The following is a 21,590-nucleotide window of genomic DNA, read 5'->3' on the forward strand; positions in this document are numbered from 1 at the left end:
TACTTCCGGGGTCCTTGCAGCAAGGTCTTCCAGGCGCTGACAATCTACACAAACGACATTATCGCCTGGGAACGAGAGCAGATGGAGAGGTCCTTGACGGACCAGCATGGCATTATTCACTGGTATAAATGCCCATACTTCTTCAGCTCTCTCCATTCCCTGCTCCCGTCCTCGAGCCATCATGCATCTTTTCCTGCTAGTCACCTTCTTGGGAGCAGCTGGTGAGTCCATTCGATGTTCTTGTTTCCGGAAACTTGTAAAATGTTCTCTTTTCCCTCAAGATAGCTGTTTTCTCTGTTCTCGCCTTACCTGCCAATGTATTCCTCATATTGGTAATGAGCTACGATAGAAAAGTGTGGTCTAGTGGCAAAAAGCATTTACTTTGGAACCTAACAGGATTCTAATCCCAGCGTCGACACTTGACTAAAACATCAGTGTGATTCTGGCCACTTACGCTACCTGTGGTGTTGAATATAATGTAGTTGTGCAATCCCTGATCCATGTACAGGATCTTGGATTATCTCCAAACCAACCCATAAAGAAATGTACAGAGCTCTACTGATAAATACTAGAAGTGAACATATAGCTAAAGTATTTATGTACTTTAATACTGGCATTTGCTGTGGCTTTATATGTCATGGGTAAAAAAGCAGATATGAAGTGTGAGAGCCCTGAGCATGGCAGCATCAGACGGATCTGTAGTGATTGGTGATCCCAGGCCCTGGTGGGTTTCCACTGCAGAGTACTGAGGGGTCTTTACACTGTACACAGAGAGCAGCGACCCATAACAGGTGCCATGAAACACAATGGAGGTCCATTGAACATGATTGGATCATTAATTATAGAGCGTTGATATCTAAAGGGGGTTCCAACGCCAGAGTAGATACAGGTACCTACAGATAATTCACACAAAGAATGGTTGCTCGAGATCCGGGCTCTGCCCCAGCTCGGCCGGGCAGTCTAGCCGCTAAACCAGGCAATCTGCAGCTGACATAGTCACACACGAGAAACCCAGTGAATTCTCTCCTAACAGAGGCCTCCACTATCCTACATTAGCTCAGGTAGCAATAGCTACATGAGGTTTGCCTACATTATTAAACCCTCTCTTTGGCAAGAATGGGAACAAGAAGGCACTGAGGTACTGGTGAGGAGTGGTCCAGACAAGTGAATGACACAAAACTCCAACACTCATATCACACACACTGCTCGTAAACACAGAAGCAGGGGCAAAAAAATCAGAGCCCTCTGCTAGTCAAAAGCCCAGATTTTAATGCTGCCGCTGTGCCGCTAGTTCTCAGGCCTTCACCGTGATCTACATAATGATCTGCTGCTCAAACTGACATAGATGGAACTTCTTCCAGACTGTCCTCCATGAGGCCATGGTGCCTGCAGGACTCAGCGCTTGAGGCTGAGAAGATCTCAACACATGGAGACAGGCATATTGGACCCTCGAAGGCCCCCTGTCCAACCTCCTGCGCTTCTGCAAGATCCGTCCCTTCGCACCTTGTGTTTACTTACATGTTGAAGAGGGACATTTAAATCTGGATCTCACCTTGGGCTCACCTGCTTGTAGCAGGCGTACACTAGTGAATTGCAGCAGGCAACAGTCTAGGTGCAAGCAACAGTATCCTAAATATCGTTATCAAGCTAACATCAGCTACGCATATATTTACTATTCTTTGCTCAATATTTATGTACCTTGAAGATATGTTAATTTCAAAGGTACAGGTCCCAGGCCCAGCTCTCCCGTGCAGCTGCTCTGCTCTGCTTCCCCTCTGTTTTTCTGAGTACTGTCTCCTGCTTTTGCTTCTTCTTTTACTCCTTCCTCCTTCATTTGCTCTGTTTTTCTGAGTGCCTTCTCCTGCTTTTGCTTCTTTTTTTACTGCTTTCTCCTTGTTTTTTCCTCATTTGCAGCTTCCTTCCTTTTTACAGCATTCCGCCTATACCCCACCCACTGCCTCCCAGCGTCGCTCCCTCCTTCAAGGACCTACTTAATGGAGGCCGAAGCTCAACCCCATAGAGCAGGTCCCATACTCAGCTCTCCCATGCTGCTGCACCACTCTGCTTCCTCCCAGTTTTCTGAGTGCTTTTTCATGTTTTTGCCTTCTTTTTTACTGCTCTTTCCATTCCCGTTCTTCTGATTGCTTTCATCTGCTTATGCCTTGTTTTTACTGCCGTCTCCTTCCTTTCCCCCATGTCTATGAGTGTTTTTTCCTGCTCTTGTTAATTTTTTTTAGTGTTTTCTCCTTTCTTTTTCCCATTTGACCGAGTGTATTCTCCTGCTTTTCCCTCGTTTTCCACTGCTTCTCCTTGCTTTTTCTTCATTCGCAAATCCTGCAAATTTTTCTGCCTCCCACCTAGCACAGCCCACTCTCTCCCAGCACCCCTTCTTCCTCCCAGGACCTACTTAATGGATGCAAAAGCGCAACCCAATGGAGCAGGCACGAGGTTCAGCCAGCGCCGGACTTGTCGTAGCGAGCACCAGTCGTTTTCCAGGTGGCCTGGAAGGTTGGGGGCCAGTTTTTGCACTTTGGTGGCCAGTTTTGTAACGGGGGCTGGTTTTACAGCAGTGCTTCAATATTGCTCCCCGCCCCCCCCCCCCCTAACAAAAGTGGAGTGGCGCAGCAGGAGCGGTGATTCTCACTAGCAGCCTGCCCCCCCCCCAGATACAGGGGGCGGGTCGAGCACATTGTCAGAGATAGTTGCTGTTCCCAGTGCGTCCGTGGGCCCAGCTCTCCCATGCTGCTGCACCGCCCTGCTTCCACCCTGTTTTCTGATTGCTTTCTCTTGCTTTTGCCTCGTGTTTTACAGTTTTTTCTTCCTTTTCTCCATCTTTTACTGCTTTCTCCTGCTTTTGTCTCATTTGTTTACTGCTCTCTCCTTCTCTCCCCCTTTTTTCTGAGTGTTTTCTCCTGGTTTTTGTTGTTTATTTCTACTTTCGCCTTCCTGTCCCCTCATTTTTCTGAGGGCTTTCTCCTGCTTTTGCCTCGTTTTTTACTGCTTTCTCTTTCCTTTCCCCATTTCTCTGTTTTCTCCTTTCTCACCAAGAAGCTGTGCCTTGAGACCCTCACGGGTGATCTGCCACTCCTTTGATTGATTGACATTTAGGGGCATATCAGCAACAAATGGCGATAATTATCGCTAAGCTCACTTAGCGTGAGGATAATTATCGCTGGCTAGCGTGGATTTTTATCTCTGAGATAGCATGCTATTAGCAACGCTTATCTCAAAAGCGATAAAAATCCTAGCGCTAACTGCCAAACGTGAGATTATCGCTGGAAACCCAGCGATAATCTCATGCAATGTGGCGTTAGTTTGTTGATAGGGACTCACAAACTTAGCCATGATATCCACCTTCCATAGGATATCATGGCTAAGTCAGTCCTGAAGCAGGCTTCAGGAAAGTAGCGATAACTGGGGTTATCGCTACTTTTCTTGCCGCTATGCTTCATAGCGTGGGGCTTGATGATAGGAGACTTAGCGACATTTCTCCTGTCATGTCAGGTCAGGAACGCCCACTTTGCATCTCATTAGAGATGCAACGCTGGGCGTTAGGAATTCCTACGCTAACGCAAGTTTTCACGCGTTAGCGGGAGCTTGCTAATTAGGCGATATGCCCCGTAGATGGAGTTAAGCTCAGTAAACCTGTAATTACCTATAAGGACATACTGTCACAATATTTTCATAATCAATATTTTCTTATGGTTTTTATTGTGCAGTAAAGCCTGTCCCTCGATATTCCGGTACTACACCGATGCCATGAGATAGCGGCAGTTCTGGTTGTGGATGGGGTGGGAAGAACATTGGTGGAGTCTGTATGAGGAGACAAGTATCCAAACTAGTGAGATTTTCTAATTATGATAGAAGAGCTTCCTATTTCCTGAAGAGATAATTCCAGCAAAAGAAGGAATGAATAAAAGAGGAACACAAGAGGAGTTGTAAGTGAAAATAACTTTACTATTTTAGAAAATAATATTTTGAGACTAGGCACATGAAATGTGTTGTCTGTGTACAAATATTACTTATATTTGTCGAGCAATTCTACATTCACATTGCTTTTGTTTCCAGTTGCCTTTCCTTTGGAAGATGACGACAAAATTGTGGGAGGGTACACCTGCCCTGCACATTCTGTCCCCTACCAGGTGTCTCTGAACTCTGGCTACCACTTCTGCGGTGGGTCTGTGATTAACAGCGAATGGGTGGTCTCTGCCGCTCACTGCTACCGATCGTAAGTCATTAGACCAGTTACAGAATATTGATTCAAATTATGTTTATTTTTCAAAGCTCTTCACAGTCACCAGTCAGCAAAACATTTTGTCATGAGATACTGTCAACCACATGATGGGGAAACTGTGCATCTTTTCAGAAAACAATTTTTTTCAAAGATAAAAAGTGAAATGGATTAGCGCCTGTTAGATCTGGGGGTCTCTAGTTGGCAGGGTAGGTACCACTGTCCAAGTAGGGACCCTTGCTTCTAGTCAGGGAAAGGGGGATACACTGTTAAGATAACCCCTGCTCACCCTCTAGGTAGCTTGGCCTGAGCAGTCTAGGCTATCAAAGGCAATGTGTAAAGTATTTGTACCAACACTCACAGTAACACAGTGAAAACACCACAGATTTACTCCACACCAGTTTTAGAAAAATAAGGTATCTTTACTAAAAACTTCACAAGACCAAATACTACAGACAAACCAACATATACTTCAAAAAGGTTACTTTAAAGATAGTTCAGAGTTTGCAGAAAGTACTCCAGGATGTAAAAGTCAGTGTCCTGCACAATGCGACTCTCAATGCACAAAATGCGACACTTTCGTGCCCAACAGTACCTGTAGTTGCGATAAGGTTCCCAAAAGCTATAACAAGGAAGCTTGCAAAGGCGATGCGATACTCCTGAGATCCTGGGGAGGCTTTGCAGCAGCCCTGCTTCACGCAGCAGAGGTGGATGCGCCGGCTCCGATCTGTAAGGGGAGGATGCGATGACTTTGGCCTTCGTTGCGTAGGTTTCTTAGGGGGAAGCTTCACGCACAGGTTCGATGCGACACTCTTCGATGTGGTGCGATGCGTGGCGCAGCGTTGCCTTCCGGCGCCGCAACTCTCGATGCGCCACGGAACGGGACTCTGCGTCGACGCACGCAGCGATTGGAGACTTTTCACGCACCGGCAGTGGTGCGGCCCGCAAACTGGTTCTGCGACAACCCTCGCAATGGCAGGAAGCTTCACGCTTCGGGACGATGCTCGACGCACTCGGCGATGCGGAGACCCTGCGTGTTGCGATGGTGCCGCGATGAAATTTTCCACGCACTCTCGTCTTGCGACACGCAATCGGATGATGCGTTGGGTACCAGTCACTCTTGTTCACGCTTCTGCTTCCCAGCTCCCTCAACACAGCAAAACGACCTCCTGAAGCCCCAAGACTGGGCAAGCACTCCAAGGCAGGTCAGAACTCTCTCAGCAGAGTTCCAGGGGAGCTGGTGGTGAAGTCCTTTTGTTCCTGGAACTTCTTAACAGGGAGCCAGCTCTTCTCAGGCCCTTGGAGATCAGAATCAAAAGAAGGGGACACAGCAAAGTCCTTCCCCTCTCCTTGGCAGCAAAGCAAAACAGCAAGCAGGCAGTCTTCTCCTCTTCAGTTTCTTCCAGCTTTCTCCTTGGCAGAGGTTTCTTCTTAGTTCCAAAGTGATCTAAACTTTTAGGTGTCTGGGGTCCTCTTCTTATACCCCTCCAAGCCTTTGTCTCTCTTTGTTCCAGTGGGGGGATTCCCCTGCTCAAACCGGTTCCTGGGTGTGCTCTGCTCTGGAGCACCTGGTTCCTTTCAGAGTGAGGGGCAGGGTCGTTAGACGCTCAGCAGGAGGTGGAGCCTTCTTTGTGCCAGCAGAGGCAGAGTCCTCAGCCTGGCCAGCAGGGGGTGGAGCCAGCTTTGTGTTTGTCAGGGGCAGCCCTATTCAGACCCAGGGACTACTCCTCCCACCCATCTAAAGCAGATCTCCCTATTCACCCTGCTGCTGACTCATCCAGGCTCCTGGAGCCACCTAGCACATCACCTGACACCAGTCAGCCAACCAGCACACAGGCACACAGGAAGGTTAAACAGGAGAATAGCTACTTTCTAAAAAGTGCTATTCTCACACAGTGAATTTAAAAACCATCTTGCTAAAAAGATGTATAATTAAATTCTGAACACAGAGATACCAAACTTGGATTTTCTATCTTGCCCTTATGGGAAGATAGGCATGTAAACAGCCTTCCCCATTCTATCCTATGGGCAAGATAGCCTCTCAGCAGTGAAAAACGAAAATGGCTGTAATTCACTACCAGGGCATGTTACACACCTCAGTACATGCCCTACCTTTCAGATACACTGCACCCAGCCCAGGGGGGTACCTAGGGCCACCATAGGGATGCCTGACATGTACAGAAAGGGAAGGATAAGGCCTGGTCAGTGGGTGCACTGGCCAGGTCGACATGGCAGTCCTGGACTGCACATAGGCACTGCAAGCAGGCCTAAGACATCATTTTAGCGCTACTCCTGTGGGTGGCACAATCAGTGCTGCAGCCCACTAGTAGCATTTGAATCACCAGCCCTGGCACACGCAGTGCACTTTACTAGGGGCTAACAGGTGAAACAAATATCCCAATCATGGATAACCAATTAATACAACAATTTATACAGAGAGCATATGCACTTTAGCACTGATCAGCAGTGGTAAAGTGCTCAGAGTCCTATTGCCAACAACCACAGGTCAGAAAAAATAAAGGAGGAAGAAGCAAAAAGTTTGGGGATAACCCTGCAAAAAGGGCCGTTTCCAACACAACCCCCTTCCAGCCTAAAGCCAGGGTAGACCAAGCGATACCTCGATGGGCTTCCCTGCTTAGGGCGACAGAACACGGAAACTGGCCGAACCAGCCGGGCACTATTCCTGTTCTACGCCTTCCTGAACCCGGTTGGATCTCTCCATCCATACTCTCAGGGTCCACCACGCCAACCCATGTGGAACCCTTCTCCTCACCTGTGGACACCACCTGTGCAGCACCTAGCCTTAATTTGCTCACAGGTGTGTCCCAACAGACAGACAGCAAGCCGCAGTGACCAGTGACAGTGGTCAGGGATGAGACCCAGGCCTTATGCCTCTCAGGGCCCTCAAACCCCTGTGGCGTCAGAAGGTGGGGGGCAGTAGCCCCAGGTGCTTGGCAACCTTTGTCCACTTCCTTTCCTGTCAGGTCGGGTCTGACAACCTGGCACTGACCGACCAGCCCCGGGCCTGTATCCGGTGGCTGGACAGGAGGCTGGGGTAGGCTTTTCCATACCCAGTCCTCCTCTTCCTTGGGGCTCTGTACCCTCCCACCTGGAGCGGTACCCCCTTCTAGAATAGTCAGGGCACCTGTGGCAGGTGTCCTGCACCATTCACCCACCAGTTCAGGGGTTCTATCCTGCAACTGGGATCCCAGGTCAGGGGGGACACCCCGGACCTGGCCCTCCAACCTAGGGTCTACACCCTTCAGGTGAACCGGGGTCAGAGGCGAGGACTCCCTCCCTCTGCACCCCCTTCCAGAGTTCTGCACCCTCCTACTCAGAGCGGTACACCTCAAAGACAAACTGGTAGAGACACTGCTTACAGATGTCCCTCCCTCCAGTTCAGGACCTCTCTCCAGCAACTGGTCTCCCAACCTAGGGTCTAAACCCTCAGGTTGCACCGGGGTCAGAGGCGAGGACTCTCTCCCTCTGCACCCCCTTCCAGAGTGCTGCACCCTCCCCACTGGAGTGGTACCCCTGGAAGCCAAACCGGTCAGGACACAGCTTACAGATGTCCTTCCCCCCAGGTCAGGCAGATCCTGAACCTGGCCTCCCAACCCAGGGACTAAACCCTGCGGTTGTACACCTACCTGGCATGCCAGGACTTCTGGAGACTCACACAGTATCTCCCCGAGGGTGACACATGACTCATGTGTCTCGTGACAGTCTGCCTGGCGCAGATCTCCCGGCCCCTGTCCACCTGACAGTGCGCAAAGATCCCCCAGGACAGAAGTGATGTCACCATGGTCACTCCTAGGGGACTCAGCCCTTCTGGCCGGTCCCTGACCCACTGGTTCTCCCACTGGGGAACACATCCCCCTCTCACCCCTCAGTCTGGACTTCTGCACTCTCCCAACTGGAGCGGTACCGCCAGACACCAGAACCACTGGAGCTCTGTTTACAGAGGCTCCAGGTTCTCCTGACACTAGGAGATCCTCCTCAAATGGCCTACTAGCACTGTCTAGGCCCCCAACCTGGTGTTCCCTTAAGGAACCCTCCAGGCCCTGAGACTGGGTTTCGGGCACCTTGGGACCCACAGTCCCCCACTCACCCCTTCTCCACTGAGACAGGACGTGAGCCCCTACACCCCTCCCACTACACTGAGACCTAACCGGGCTACACTGAACCTCTTCCACCTCACAGGTCTGGAAGATATCTGGGCCACTCCTTTTGGGATCACTCCCCAATGCCTCTCCAGACCTTTTGGCATCCAACCAAAGGTCTGCCTCCAACGTAAGCTCTCTGGAACCAGAGAACTCGCACTCCACCGGGTGTTGGCATAGCTCTGGAAAACAGGGACTTAAAATATGCTCTCCAACAAATGAATCACACAGCCCCCCACAGTTGTTAACCAAGCTACCGTTTGCCTCACCCTCCAGTGCCTCACACAAGTACCTCACACCACTCTCCTGAGATTGGCAAGACAGTACCTGACTGTCTCTGTCACACAACTCACACTCTTCTGGACGGTCTTCACACTCACACACCAAGGTTTCTACTATGGGGGAACCCCTCTCCCTGTACCTCTCATCTAGGGTCAGTAGAGTGTCCCTCCCACCACTAGGAATATGGTCCCCTGTGCCAGTTCCCCAATCCACTTCAGGGACACTGCACTCCACTGGAACTACATCATAAACCTGAACCCCCTGGTGTATGTCAACCCCCTCCCTCAAGTTAGGCGCCACATCTCTGGGTGTTTGTACCTCTCCCTCAGCACTGGATATTACAATCTTGCTGCCACCATCTAAGCTGTACTCCACCTCCAACTCAGCAAAGCTCACTTCTTGAGCTAACCATTCTTCTTCAGCTGAGACACTCATGGCCTCAAGCCTCTCGAGCTCCAAATCAAGCTCCCTCATTCTTAATTCATGTGCCAAGGTCAATTTCAATTCTTCCAAGGCATACATCTTCTTGCTCTCTTCTACTTTGTTCTGGGTTTCTATTTCCATCAGCTTCAACTCAAGCCTCATGGCTTCTAACTCATGATCTCTAACCCTTTGATTCTCCTCCAAGTCCTCTGGAGTGAGACTCCTACTGGAATCGGAGCTGCCAGCCCTTGAGACTGGTCCGACCACGGGCAGATCTTGGGGAATAAAACCATTCTCTTCATCTGCATCATCTTCCTCTTGGGCCTCCCAACAGGCCTTCAAGAATCTTTGTAGCACATCCTTTCTAGATCCGCTTTTCACAGGGCAACCAAGGTCTTTGCAGAATTGCTTGAGCTCCTCAACTTCGTACGAATACAGATCCTCAATGGAAAACTCCAATTCTGCCCTCTCACTTGTTGCCACCTGAGACATGATGCTCTTGAAGAGTTACTCCAAAATAGAATCAAAAAAATATAGTATGTGGTTGTCTATTGGTCTGCACTTAAACTAGTGATGTACACCAATTACTGTGGGTCAAGTACAAATACAAGTTCAATCCCACCGCTGACCACCAATGTTAGATCTGGGGGTCTCTAGTTGGCAGGGTAGGTACCACTGTCCAAGTAGGGACCCTTGCTTCTAGTCAGGGAAAGGGGGATACACTGTTAAGATAACCCCTGCTCACCCTCTAGGTAGCTTGGCCTGAGCAGTCTAGGCTATCAAAGGCAATGTGTAAAGTATTTGTACCAACACTCACAGTAACACAGTGAAAACACCACAGATTTACTCCACACCAGTTTTAGAAAAATAATGTATCTTTACTAAAAACTTCACAAGACCAAATACTACAGACAAACCAACATATACTTCAAAAAGGTTACTTTAAAGATAGTTCAGAGTTTGCAGAAAGTACTCCAGGATGTAAAAGTCAGTGTCCTGCACAATGCGACTCTCAATGCACAAAATGCGACACTTTCGTGCCCAACAGTACCTGTAGTTGCGATAAGGTTCCCAAAAGCTATAACAAGGAAGCTTGCAAAGGCGATGCGATACTCCTGAGATCCTGGGGAGGCTTTGCAGCAGCCCTGCTTCACGCAGCAGAGGTGGATGCGCCGGCTCCGATCTGTAAGGGGAGGATGCGATGACTTTGGCCTTCGTTGCGTAGGTTTCTTAGGGGGAAGCTTCACGCACAGGTTCGATGCGACACTCTTCGATGTGGTGCGATGCGTGGCGCAGCGTTGCCTTCCGGCGCCGCAACTCTCGATGCGCCACGGAACGGGACTCTGCGTCGACGCACGCAGCGATTGGAGACTTTTCACGCACCGGCAGTGGTGCGGCCCGCAAACTGGTTCTGCGACAACCCTCGCAATGGCAGGAAGCTTCACGCTTCGGGACGATGCTCGACGCACTCGGCGATGCGGAGACCCTGCGTGTTGCGATGGTGCCGCGATGAAATTTTCCACGCACTCTCGTCTTGCGACACGCAATCGGATGATGCGTTGGGTACCAGTCACTCTTGTTCACGCTTCTGCTTCCCAGCTCCCTCAACACAGCAAAACGACCTCCTGAAGCCCCAAGACTGGGCAAGCACTCCAAGGCAGGTCAGAACTCTCTCAGCAGAGTTCCAGGGGAGCTGGTGGTGAAGTCCTTTTGTTCCTGGAACTTCTTAACAGGGAGCCAGCTCTTCTCAGGCCCTTGGAGATCAGAATCAAAAGAAGGGGACACAGCAAAGTCCTTCCCCTCTCCTTGGCAGCAAAGCAAAACAGCAAGCAGGCAGTCTTCTCCTCTTCAGTTTCTTCCAGCTTTCTCCTTGGCAGAGGTTTCTTCTTAGTTCCAAAGTGATCTAAAGTTTTAGGTGTCTGGGGTCCTCTTCTTATACCCCTCCAAGCCTTTGTCTCTCTTTGTTCCAGTGGGGGGATTCCCCTGCTCAAACCGGTTCCTGGGTGTGCTCTGCTCTGGAGCACCTGGTTCCTTTCAGAGTGAGGGGCAGGGTCGTTAGACGCTCAGCAGGAGGTGGAGCCTTCTTTGTGCCAGCAGAGGCAGAGTCCTCAGCCTGGCCAGCAGGGGGTGGAGCCAGCTTTGTGTTTGTCAGGGGCAGCCCTATTCAGACCCAGGGACTACTCCTCCCACCCATCTAAAGCAGATCTCCCTATTCACCCTGCTGCTGACTCATCCAGGCTCCTGGAGCCACCTAGCACATCACCTGACACCAGTCAGCCAACCAGCACACAGGCACACAGGAAGGTTAAACAGGAGAATAGCTACTTTCTAAAAAGTGCTATTCTCACACAGTGAATTTAAAAACCATCTTGCTAAAAAGATGTATAATTAAATTCTGAACACAGAGATACCAAACTTGGATTTTCTATCTTGCCCTTATGGGAAGATAGGCATGTAAACAGCCTTCCCCATTCTATCCTATGGGCAAGATAGCCTCTCAGCAGTGAAAAACGAAAATGGCTGTAATTCACTACCAGGGCATGTTACACACCTCAGTACATGCCCTACCTTTCAGATACACTGCACCCAGCTCAGGGGGGTACCTAGGGCCACCATAGGGATGCCTGACATGTACAGAAAGGGAAGGATAAGGCCTGGTCAGTGGGTGCACTGGCCAGGTCGACATGGCAGTCCTGGACTGCACATAGGCACTGCAAGCAGGCCTAAGACATCATTTTAGCGCTACTCCTGTGGGTGGCACAATCAGTGCTGCAGCCCACTAGTAGCATTTGAATCACCAGCCCTGGCACACGCAGTGCACTTTACTAGGGGCTAACAGGTGAAACAAATATCCCAATCATGGATAACCAATTAATACAACAATTTATACAGAGAGCATATGCACTTTAGCACTGATCAGCAGTGGTAAAGTGCTCAGAGTCCTATTGCCAACAACCACAGGTCAGAAAAAATAAAGGAGGAAGAAGCAAAAAGTTTGGGGATAACCCTGCAAAAAGGGCCGTTTCCAACAGCGCCCTTCAAGAAAATAGTCTAGTTTGTACACTGTCGAGCTAGCATGACCTGATAACTTTATTAAGCACCTCATTTACAATGATTTGGTGCAGAGCAGCTCCAAGAGGCTTTTTGATGTGCTGCCCTACACCAAATCAAAAGTGTAGGAATGCACCGTATTTATGAGATCACAAAACTATAAGATTTTGTATCATGTATTCACGTGCATTCCTGTCCTTTCAGCCAGTGCCGCTGCACAATTTGGTGCCTAGTGCAAACGCCGGCACCCTTGCACCATGGTGAAAGAGTGTCTGCATTATTGGCAGGATTGTACGAAAACAATCCATGGAGGTGTTTTCCTCCATTGATATGTGCCGCAGGAAGAGGAAAAACCTTGGAGTAATAAACATATTTCTCCTTGTTACGCCTGCTCTGGGGAGGCGTACAGCTTTGTCACATTCCAAGGTTTGCAGATCCTTGTATATCTCACCCACCGCAACGCCAATGGAATGCCTCCCTGACACAGTGCAAGGCAATGCAGCAACTTGTGCTGCATTTCCTTACACCATATCTAAAAGGCCATGAAAAGCCACGCAAAGTGGCTTTTTGCGGTCTTGTAGATATTGGTCTGTACTCTGCACAGCAAGAATGTAATAAAAAGAGACACACTGGTGGCGCAAAGGGCTTGTAAATAAGACCCCAAGTGTTTACAGTGCAATGTCTTTATGGTGTGTTGCAAATTAAACACAAAGAGATGATGGACAGAGCGCTGAAACTTTTCAGACACTCACCCCCAGTCACAGATCTGGGTTGAATCCATCATCATTCTTTAGCTCACTCTGCCACCCCAGTTCAGACATAGCTATATGCAAATCAGTCTTGACCCTGTGCCTCATGGGAACAGTCCAGCCTGAACTGCCAAGCCATGTCTTCCCTGGACCGGAAACAAGCATCCTGGGACCGGTTGCGGGCTAACAGCCCTCATCAGCCAGGCTAGCCTGAATCCAGTGGCAAAGTGAGCAAGGGACCCATGTCTGGGCATACCCTGCCAACTTAGGGCGAACAAAGCAAACAAAAGGAGATGATGGACGGAGCGCTGAAACCTTTCAGACACTCACCCCAGTCACAGATCAATGTCTGGGTTGACATTGTTCTGCATTCTATCCATCAGTTGTTGTTTTTGCATTTGTCACCCTGAGTGGGACGGGTATGCCCAGACATTGGTCCCGTGCTCTCAATTCCACTGGAGTCAAGCTATCCTGGTTGATGAGGGCTGGAAGCCCGAAACCGGTAATAGAATGCTTGTTTCCAGTCCAGGGAGTACCTGGCCTGGCAGTTCGGGCTGGACTGTTCCTATTGGGCGGAGGATCAGGACTGATTTGCAAATGGCTGGGTCCAAACTGGAATGGCATGGTGAGCAAAAAAACGATGAATTTAGGCCCAGATCTTTGTACTGGGGTGAATGTATGACATCGTTCTGCATTCTGTCCATCAATTGTTGTTTTTGCATTTGTCACCCCGAGTGGGACGAGTATGCCCAGGCATGGGTCCCGTGCTCTCCATGCCACTGGAGTCAAACTATCCTGGCTGAAAGCCCAAACCCGGTCCTAGGATGCTTGTTTCCAATCCAGGGAGGACCTGGCCTGGCAGTTTGGGCTGGACTATTCCTATTGGGCTCAGGGTCAAGATTGATTTGCATATGGCTGGGTCGAAACTGGAATGGCATGGTGAGCAAAAAAAAGATGGATTTAGGCCCAGATCTTTGTACTGGGGTGAATGTATGACATAATTCTGCATTCTGTCCATCAATTGTTGTTTTTGCATTTGTCACCCCGAGTGGGACGGGTATGCCCAGACGTGGGTCTCGTGCTCTCCATGCCACTGGAGTCAAGCTATCCTGGCTGATGAGGGCTGAAAGCCCAAAACCAGTCCTAGGATGCTTGTTACCAGTCCAGGGAGGACCTGACCTGGCAGTTCGGGCTGGACTATTCCTATTGGGCGCAGGGTCAAGACTGATTTGCATATGGCTGGGTCCAAACTGGAAGTAAAAGCAAAGCTAAACCATGATTTTCCTTGGTCTGCCTTGTATGAACTATGGTGAACCACGGTCTTTCCATGATCACAGAAGGAGATATAAGACAGGCTACGGCTGCCTCTGCAGGTAGTGACTAACCCAACCTGTGTAACTGTTTAGAGGGCAGTTAAAAAGAAACCAATCATGGCTCCTGCATTCTTCTCAGTGATCTTCTCAGGCTTTTCCCATAATGACCTGTGATAAGAAAGTATTAAGTACTGTACACTTTGAAGGTTTAATACAAAGACTTTGCTGTTTCTAGCATGTAGCAAACATAGGATGGCAGGACCATAATCCTGCTGGTGTAAGGGTGCCCATATACTCTACAGACCTGGGTAAGACTTATCAGGGTCACGTCCTTTGACATTTTTGTCATGTGGCAATAATTTATACACACACTGTTTGGTAGCATTGATAAGAGAATTTATGATATGCATGGAGGTCATAATAGCAGAGAGGGGATAAGGCACCATTCTTCTGCTCTAGATTTCACCTTCGACAGACATTTCAACCTCCAGAATCATATATCATTCATGACCGAGAGTGGTAGATTGCAGCTAAGGATGCTTTGATGAAACAAGCACCTCATCCTAGAACAGAAACTATAAATGGTTATCCAGGAGCTTAAACTCTCCAGACTCGACTATGGAATCAATCTCATTTTAGGTCAGAAATTTGATAAAACCCCTCCTCTTCTACGTTCCTACAGTGGCTTCCGATAGAGGGGAGAGACCAATTTAAAACAGCGTACATTACGCAAAAAGCACTATCCACCTCTCCAGCCTTATGCCAAACTGAGAAACTGAAATTGTCAAGAGCTAATCAGGACTCTATAAGTGCTGATTCCCTTCTCCTTGAACCCCACACCTTCAAGAGGGAGCTCAACATGTCCCAATCCATTTCTGGAAGTGCCTCAAGAATCTGGAACTCCCTCCCTCAGAGCCTCCACTCAACCTCATGTCAAGTTGCCTTCAAAAGGGACCTCAAAGCCGTCTTATTTGAACAGCTTTTGGGTTAACTACACACTTTTCCACACCACCTTCGGATGCACCTCAACCTTCCAATGAACTGTTTATTGATGAACCTTACATGTTACACTGTCCGCCATCTTGGCTGATATTAACTGTAGTTCAGCCTATGTTTGTGTTAAGACTGTGCATTTTCGCCTCATGAGCGATACCCTGTTGCTCACTCTTCTCAGAATATACCTATGTTTTAGCCATTGGTATTGAGCTGTGATGAATCTATCATAAAGCATTGTGCTACCCCAGAGCATAGTCCACCCTACATAAAACCATAAAAATACATATATACGCATGTTGGATTATCTGTGGAAAGGCAGTCTGCCACCCGTGGAGCATTTTGCAGCCACCAACAGCGTAAATGTTAATATATTGAGCATAAGTCAGCAATCATCATATTTCCAGTTAGAAAATCTGAACACATTTCATCATTCATGAAAACTTTATGTAGGAGGGATCAGCTTATATAGATTGCATCACTATATAGTCTTTTGCACAACGTTTTCCAGATATCAACGGTAAGACAGCAACCGCACTCAATAATGTTACAGATACTGTTTCCAGCCCTGGGCTTTACACCTCTGAATTACTGTTATCAATTGTGCTAGTAAACATTTGCAAAAAAGACTATGATACTCAAAAAGCATTTGGTTGTTGCACAAAAGCTCAGGATTGGAAATCCTGTCCATGATGACATGTAGTGAGGTGGTCACCCTATCAAAGGTTGCTTGCGTCCTTTTGAAATTTAGAAGTAAAACTGATCCTACCTGACACGTGCAAACATTATCATTGCACCTGTCTTTCACTGCAAATGCTGAGGCTAAGGTTTGCGTGAAATTTGGTCCACACAAACCATCTCTAAAGGTCCAAAGCGATCTATAATTAAAATGATTATGAGCTATGTAACTTATATTTCAAACACATACTTTCAATCTTCCCTCTACAGCCGTGTCCAGGTCAGACTGGGTGAACACAACATTGAAGTTATCGAAGGCAATGAACTGTTCATCAATTCCGCCAAAGTGATCAAGCACCCAAATTTCAACCCCATGACCGTTGACAATGACATCATGCTGATCAAGCTGTCTTCACCCGCCACCTTCAGCGCACGCGTCCAGTCGATCCCCCTGCCCACCAGCTGCGCTCCGGCCGGAACCGACTGTCTGATCTCAGGATGGGGCAACACCCTCAGCAGTGGCAGTGAGTACACCCTACCTAACCTTGGTATACAGAGGAATGCTTCAGAAATAATATTCTAATTATTAATATTTAGCTTATAATATACAGAACAGCAAAAAATGCTAATATTTCTGTACCTAACATAGGTAAATGCAAACATTACTTGCTTGAATGGGAATTAGATCTGCTGCACCAACTGTATCTCAGCAGACAATGTCATGGCTGTAAGTGAGTAGATAACAGCTGAATTGTTTACCTTCTTTCAGTGGTGGAAGTGAGGTCTGAACAGGCACAAGTCAGAATGATTGCCAAAACATCAGTGATGATGTTAGGGAATGTGTTCATTTTCTCCATCATATTCCCTCCAGATTGTTCACCTGATACTCATTTTCCCCTGATTCCATCACACATGAAAAGACTCTGTTGGCCATATTTCTGGCAAGTCCAGTGTCAAAGTCCACAGTTGTAGAAATCACCTTCTTGTCTTGAGCCCTGGCTTAGGGATTAGTGATCCCCGATGATAGACCAAGCTCTGAAGCTCTCTTGCAGTTCCACCTTAGATATTTCCTTGATATCCCCTCCACAGGCAGTGGCATGAACCAAAAAAGAGCTGCTGGCCTGGAATACTGTGGGAATAGAGGAGAAATAAGCTACTTAGGCCCTCCTTATAAGGGTCGATCAAGTAAGCTGCAGCTCCTCCCGATCCCTGCGGTGACTGTCATCGCTGACATGGTTTTACCCTCATTTGACCTGTGAGCATGTCTTGACTGACATTATTATTGGCACTATTTGCCTTAATTATTTGTAATATTTACCCATATGCCTCAGATGAAGAAAAGCAAAAAATACAAGGATGAACAATGCAAACAGGTTATTACTTGCAAGGTTTCATGCTCTCAGATTGAGTAACCCTACCACCATCCTCTTCCTCAGCTGCCTTCCCCGATCTCCTCCAGTGCCTCAACGCTCCGATCCTCACCGATAAAGAGTGCAGAGATTCCTACCCTGGAGGCATCACCAATAACATGATCTGTGCTGGATACCTGGAGGGAGGCAAAGACTCGTGCCAGGTAAGAGGTCAAGCAATATTCATGTTCCTGACACTTTTCAAAAGGGGTTTTAGCTCCTAAAGTCAGTGCCCCCCCAGTCATATAGTATTTGGTTCACATGTTCAGCAATGAGGACTTTTTAGTTTAGATACTGGAATTTACCAACATCAGAACTTTTCCAGTTTCTATGATAGGGGATTGCGGTAGATTTGAGGTGAGGGTGTTCCAGTGAAGAGGCTAGTACAAAAGAAAGTCAGGACCAAAAAAACTGTCAATTTGAAGATTTATTTCCACGCTGAGGAGACCTGCAACCTTAGACCTGTTTAGGGCAATGGTAAGTTTAATTTTCATTTTGGGAATAAAGAGGGACCATCCGATCTCCCACGGGAGTGTAGGGATCCTTTTTATAGAGGTGAGTACATTTTTAATTACATAGGCAATTTTTGTGAAGTTTCCAGAACATTCCCTAGGGCGCTGCAGTTATATTCACCCAATCTCTGCAGGTGGATCACTCACTCAAAATGGACAGGATATTAGGCTGTATTTGCTTTGTGAATTTCTGATTTCTCAGAGTACGAGTAAACAGAAAAGGGGTTATTTACAAGAGACTTGCATCACTGGATCTTCCCTTTTTTGATCCTCAGGTGGCGCAGGCCTGCCAATCATATCTATGAGTTCATGCAAAGCCACCGTGCGTGGCTTTGCATGGTCTCATAGATATGGAGTAAGGCAAGGCAGCGCAAAGTGCTGCGTTGCTGTACTCTGCATCAATGAAGCGTTCCATGGGTGTTGAGGTGGGTGTTCACATGCAAAGTCCATTGATTTTGACGTTGCGCCAGATTTACAAAATCATGTCAACCTGGAGCACGCCAAAACTGCCAGAGCAGGTGTAACGAGGATAAATGTTTTCATTTCTCCTTGTTTTTTCCTCTTTCCATGTGTGCAGCATTCTGCAGCACACATAGAATAAGAAAAAAATCTCCATGAATTGGCAGGAAGGTGCACAAAAACAATCCTGCCAACACTGAAGACACCCATGCACCATGGTGCAGGGGGGGCTGCGTTGGCGCAGGCAGCCAAAACAGTGCCAGCACAGTGGTAAGGGACAGGAATGTGCTGAATATCACAAATACGGAGCATTCCTGCCCTTTTCTTTTGACAGAGCATCAAAAACCCATAAATGAGCTGTTCTTTGGAACATAGAGAAGAGAAGAGAAGAGAAGAGAAGAGAAGAGAAGAGAAGAGAAGAGAAGAGAAGAGAAGAGAAGAGAAGAGAAGAGAAGAGAAGAGAAGAGAAGAGAAGAGAAGAGGAGAGGAGAGGAGAGGAGAGGAGAGGAGAGGAGAGGAGAGGAGAGGAGAGGAGAGGAGAGGAGAGGAGAGAAGAGAAGAGAAGAGAAGAGGAGAGGAGAGGAGAGAAGAGAAGAGGAGAGAAGAGGAGAGGAGAGGAGAGGAGAGGAGAGGAGAGGAGAGGAGAGGAGAGGAGAGGGAGAGAAGAGAAGAGAAGAGAAGAGAAGAGAAGAGAAGAGAAGAGAAGAGAAGAGAAGAGAAGAGAAGAGAAGAGAAGAGAAGAGAAGAGAAGAGAAGAGAAGAGAACCAGTATCATTAACAGCATAGGGGCTGCCACTTGAGTACAGGACCCCGTCTGCAAAATTTCTAAAAATAAATGAATGAACTTCGAAGCCATTAAATATACAGCTTCCCACAGTCTCAAATATTGGAACTCAAAGAAAATAGCAATTAATATTATTGACCTGCACTGTTACGTATTACTCTGCAAAATTCTTAGGGCCAGATGTACGACCCTTTCATTTAGCGCCTCGCAATTTACGACACTTGAAATGTACAACAGTGTGTTTACACTGCTTTGTGTTTCCCAATGGGGTCGCAAAGTGTGAGGCTTCTTAATATTAATGAGACTCTCGCAATTTGCGGGCCCATTTTACATGCCAGCCCTCCCAGGGATGGTGCCCTGCTGGACTCAGGAGACCACCACGTCTGGGACTGCTTTTTAATAAAGCAGTTTTTTTTATGCAACCTTTTTATGCATAAAGGAAAATGGGATGCATTTACAAAAAACAAAAAATGAAACGTTTTTGTATCATTTCTTAAGGGCAGGCAGTGGTCCCTGGGACCTGCCCTTAAAAAATTATTTTGCATGCATTTGCAAATGCATTACCACCTACTTGAAGTAGGTGGTAATTGTGGGTGTTTTGCAACCGCAATTGCGGTCGCAAATCATTAGTACATTGTTTTGAGACTCGCTATTTGTAATGGAATGCCCCTTCCAAATAGCCAGTCGCAAAACCTATTTAGCGAGTCGCAAAAAAATTGTGACTTGCTAAATAGGCTATGTTCATGGCCCAATATGTTTTTGCATGCGCAAACAGGTTCGCAAACCCGTTTGCGCATGCAAAAACGGGTCGTACATCTGGTCCTTAATACCATTCAGAAGCATGACACATGCTACTAAATTAGGAGACATGTAGCTTCCACTTTCAAAATGGCTGCTGAGAAACCTGCCAAGCACATAGCATTAGGAGAGAAATTATGACTGGAAACGACTGAGGCCCCTATTGCTTTGCTTAGAAATGTATAACCTTAATTTGCATTGTGTGACTGAATTTGAACTTCCAGTAACATTATTTCTATTTGGCACATGTTGTAGGTATAGCAAAGACTTTTTGGCGCAATACTTATTAAAATTTAAACCAATGGCACATACAGGAGGCAGCTAAAACATGACACCAGCAGTTAAAACAGCTTTCCTTACATTAATAATTAGCAAGCAGGGGTGAACTATCGGAACAAGAGATGGTGTTCAGCATGTTGATTTATAAGCTCATGAATAAAGTGTCTGTATGATTTGTCTAGGACGATACAGGTTGACTGATCCCTTTGGTGGGCGCAGAAGCTTTAAACCAAGAGAGGATTGAAAGGGGATTGAATTCTAAGATCTTTGGAAGGTCCTTCTCAAATGTGTTATTGAATTTGAGCTTGAGGCTGTGTGCTACCTCTCATGGGTCATTGTCCCAGAGTATCGTATGCAAATGAGTGCTGTTTTAGAGTTGGGTTTGTTTTTATTTCATGAGATTCCTCATATTCAAAGTATGTCGTTACATATGAGTATTGAATCAGAGCACAGACTTTGGCCTTTTCGCCTCAATTGGTAATTGTTAGATAAGGTAGTCAGGTTGAATAATGTTCAGCCCAATTCTGTTTAAAGCATCAACACATCCATTAAATTGTAGTTTATTGAATGAATTTTTCTCTCCATCAGTTGGACTCCGGTGGCCCATTGGTCTGCAACGGCGAGCTCCAGGGAGTTATCTCCTGGGGAGACGGGTGCGCTGAGAAGAACCACCCTGGAGTCTACGCCAGGGTCTGCAACTACAACCAATGGATTGAAGAGACCATGGCTGCTAACTAAAACTGTGTGACTTTATGATATCTCACTTAGAATATAAACATTGAAGCAGATGATTACATTAAAAAATGTTAAATCTTACTTGTTTTCTCGCTCTTAGCTTCTTGTAATCATTAAGACTAGACCTTAGAGGACTGGAATTCCTAGCCATAGGCGATAGCATACAGATATTTGGCCAAGATATCTGTAAAAGTTATGGAAATTGTGGCAGTAGTACGGAGTTCCAAATGGATTTTTAGTTCACCACCTTTTGCTTTAGGATTTAATATTTTATTGGAAGAAAATGAGCAAATGCCCAGTTATAGACTGAAATATAAAACTTTAGCCAACTCTGAGTAGATCACTGAGACAACACTTCATCAAGTCAAGTGCACAGCTGCGGGAGGTTGGAGGAAGGCAAAGAGGTGTAACTTGTTCTATTTATAACATTTTCCCATTCATGAAAATTGAGTACATTTACACTCACAATTTCAGACATATGCTGTAGCAATAACAGCAAGAAAAAAGTGTTTGGGGGTCCCCGTTCAGCCATCTAAGAAGCAACTATGTCATGACTGATACTGCATAGATGGAAAGGTGTGTAACTGCTATATCTGGAAAAATCAGGATTTGATCTCCAGATGAAGCTCCAGACCTACTTTTCTTGGCCTCAGGCAAGACCATCTAGCCTTCCACCGGGTATCTAAGTTCGATATTATAGTGCCATTAATCTCTGAATTTGTATCAGACACCTT

At 47.1% G+C, this 21,590-nt stretch overlaps 1 protein-coding gene and 1 gene segment (V, D, J or C); both read left to right on the forward strand.

Moving 5' to 3' along the window:
• The window catches only part of LOC146813330 (T cell receptor beta constant 2-like), a 934,578-nt gene that overhangs the window by 794,347 nt on the left and 118,641 nt on the right, over nucleotides 1–21,590 (forward strand).
• On the forward strand, nucleotides 79–20,937 carry LOC146813343 (trypsin-like). Its single transcript, XM_085620154.1, has 5 exons — nucleotides 79–221; nucleotides 4,069–4,228; nucleotides 16,151–16,404; nucleotides 17,317–17,453; nucleotides 20,710–20,937. The coding sequence occupies exons 1-5, from the start codon at nucleotides 107–109 to the stop codon at nucleotides 20,857–20,859; spliced, it is 816 nt and encodes a 271-aa protein (XP_085476280.1). The 5' UTR covers nucleotides 79–106; the 3' UTR covers nucleotides 20,860–20,937.

The sequence above is a fragment of the Triturus cristatus genome, chromosome 7 (assembly GCF_964204655.1).
Source record: "Triturus cristatus chromosome 7, aTriCri1.1, whole genome shotgun sequence".
NCBI lineage: Eukaryota > Metazoa > Chordata > Amphibia > Caudata > Salamandridae > Triturus > Triturus cristatus.

Bases quoted from the DNA above. Each gene is read 5' to 3' on its own strand.
- LOC146813343 (XM_085620154.1), top strand. From the start codon at position 107: ATGGCATTATTCACTGGTATAAATGCCCATACTTCTTCAGCTCTCTCC. The intron at 222-4,068 runs GTGAGTCCATTC...TTTTGTTTCCAG, and splicing joins CACCTTCTTGGGAGCAGCTG to TTGCCTTTCCTTTGGAAGAT. The intron at 4,229-16,150 runs GTAAGTCATTAG...TTCCCTCTACAG, and splicing joins GCCGCTCACTGCTACCGATC to CCGTGTCCAGGTCAGACTGG.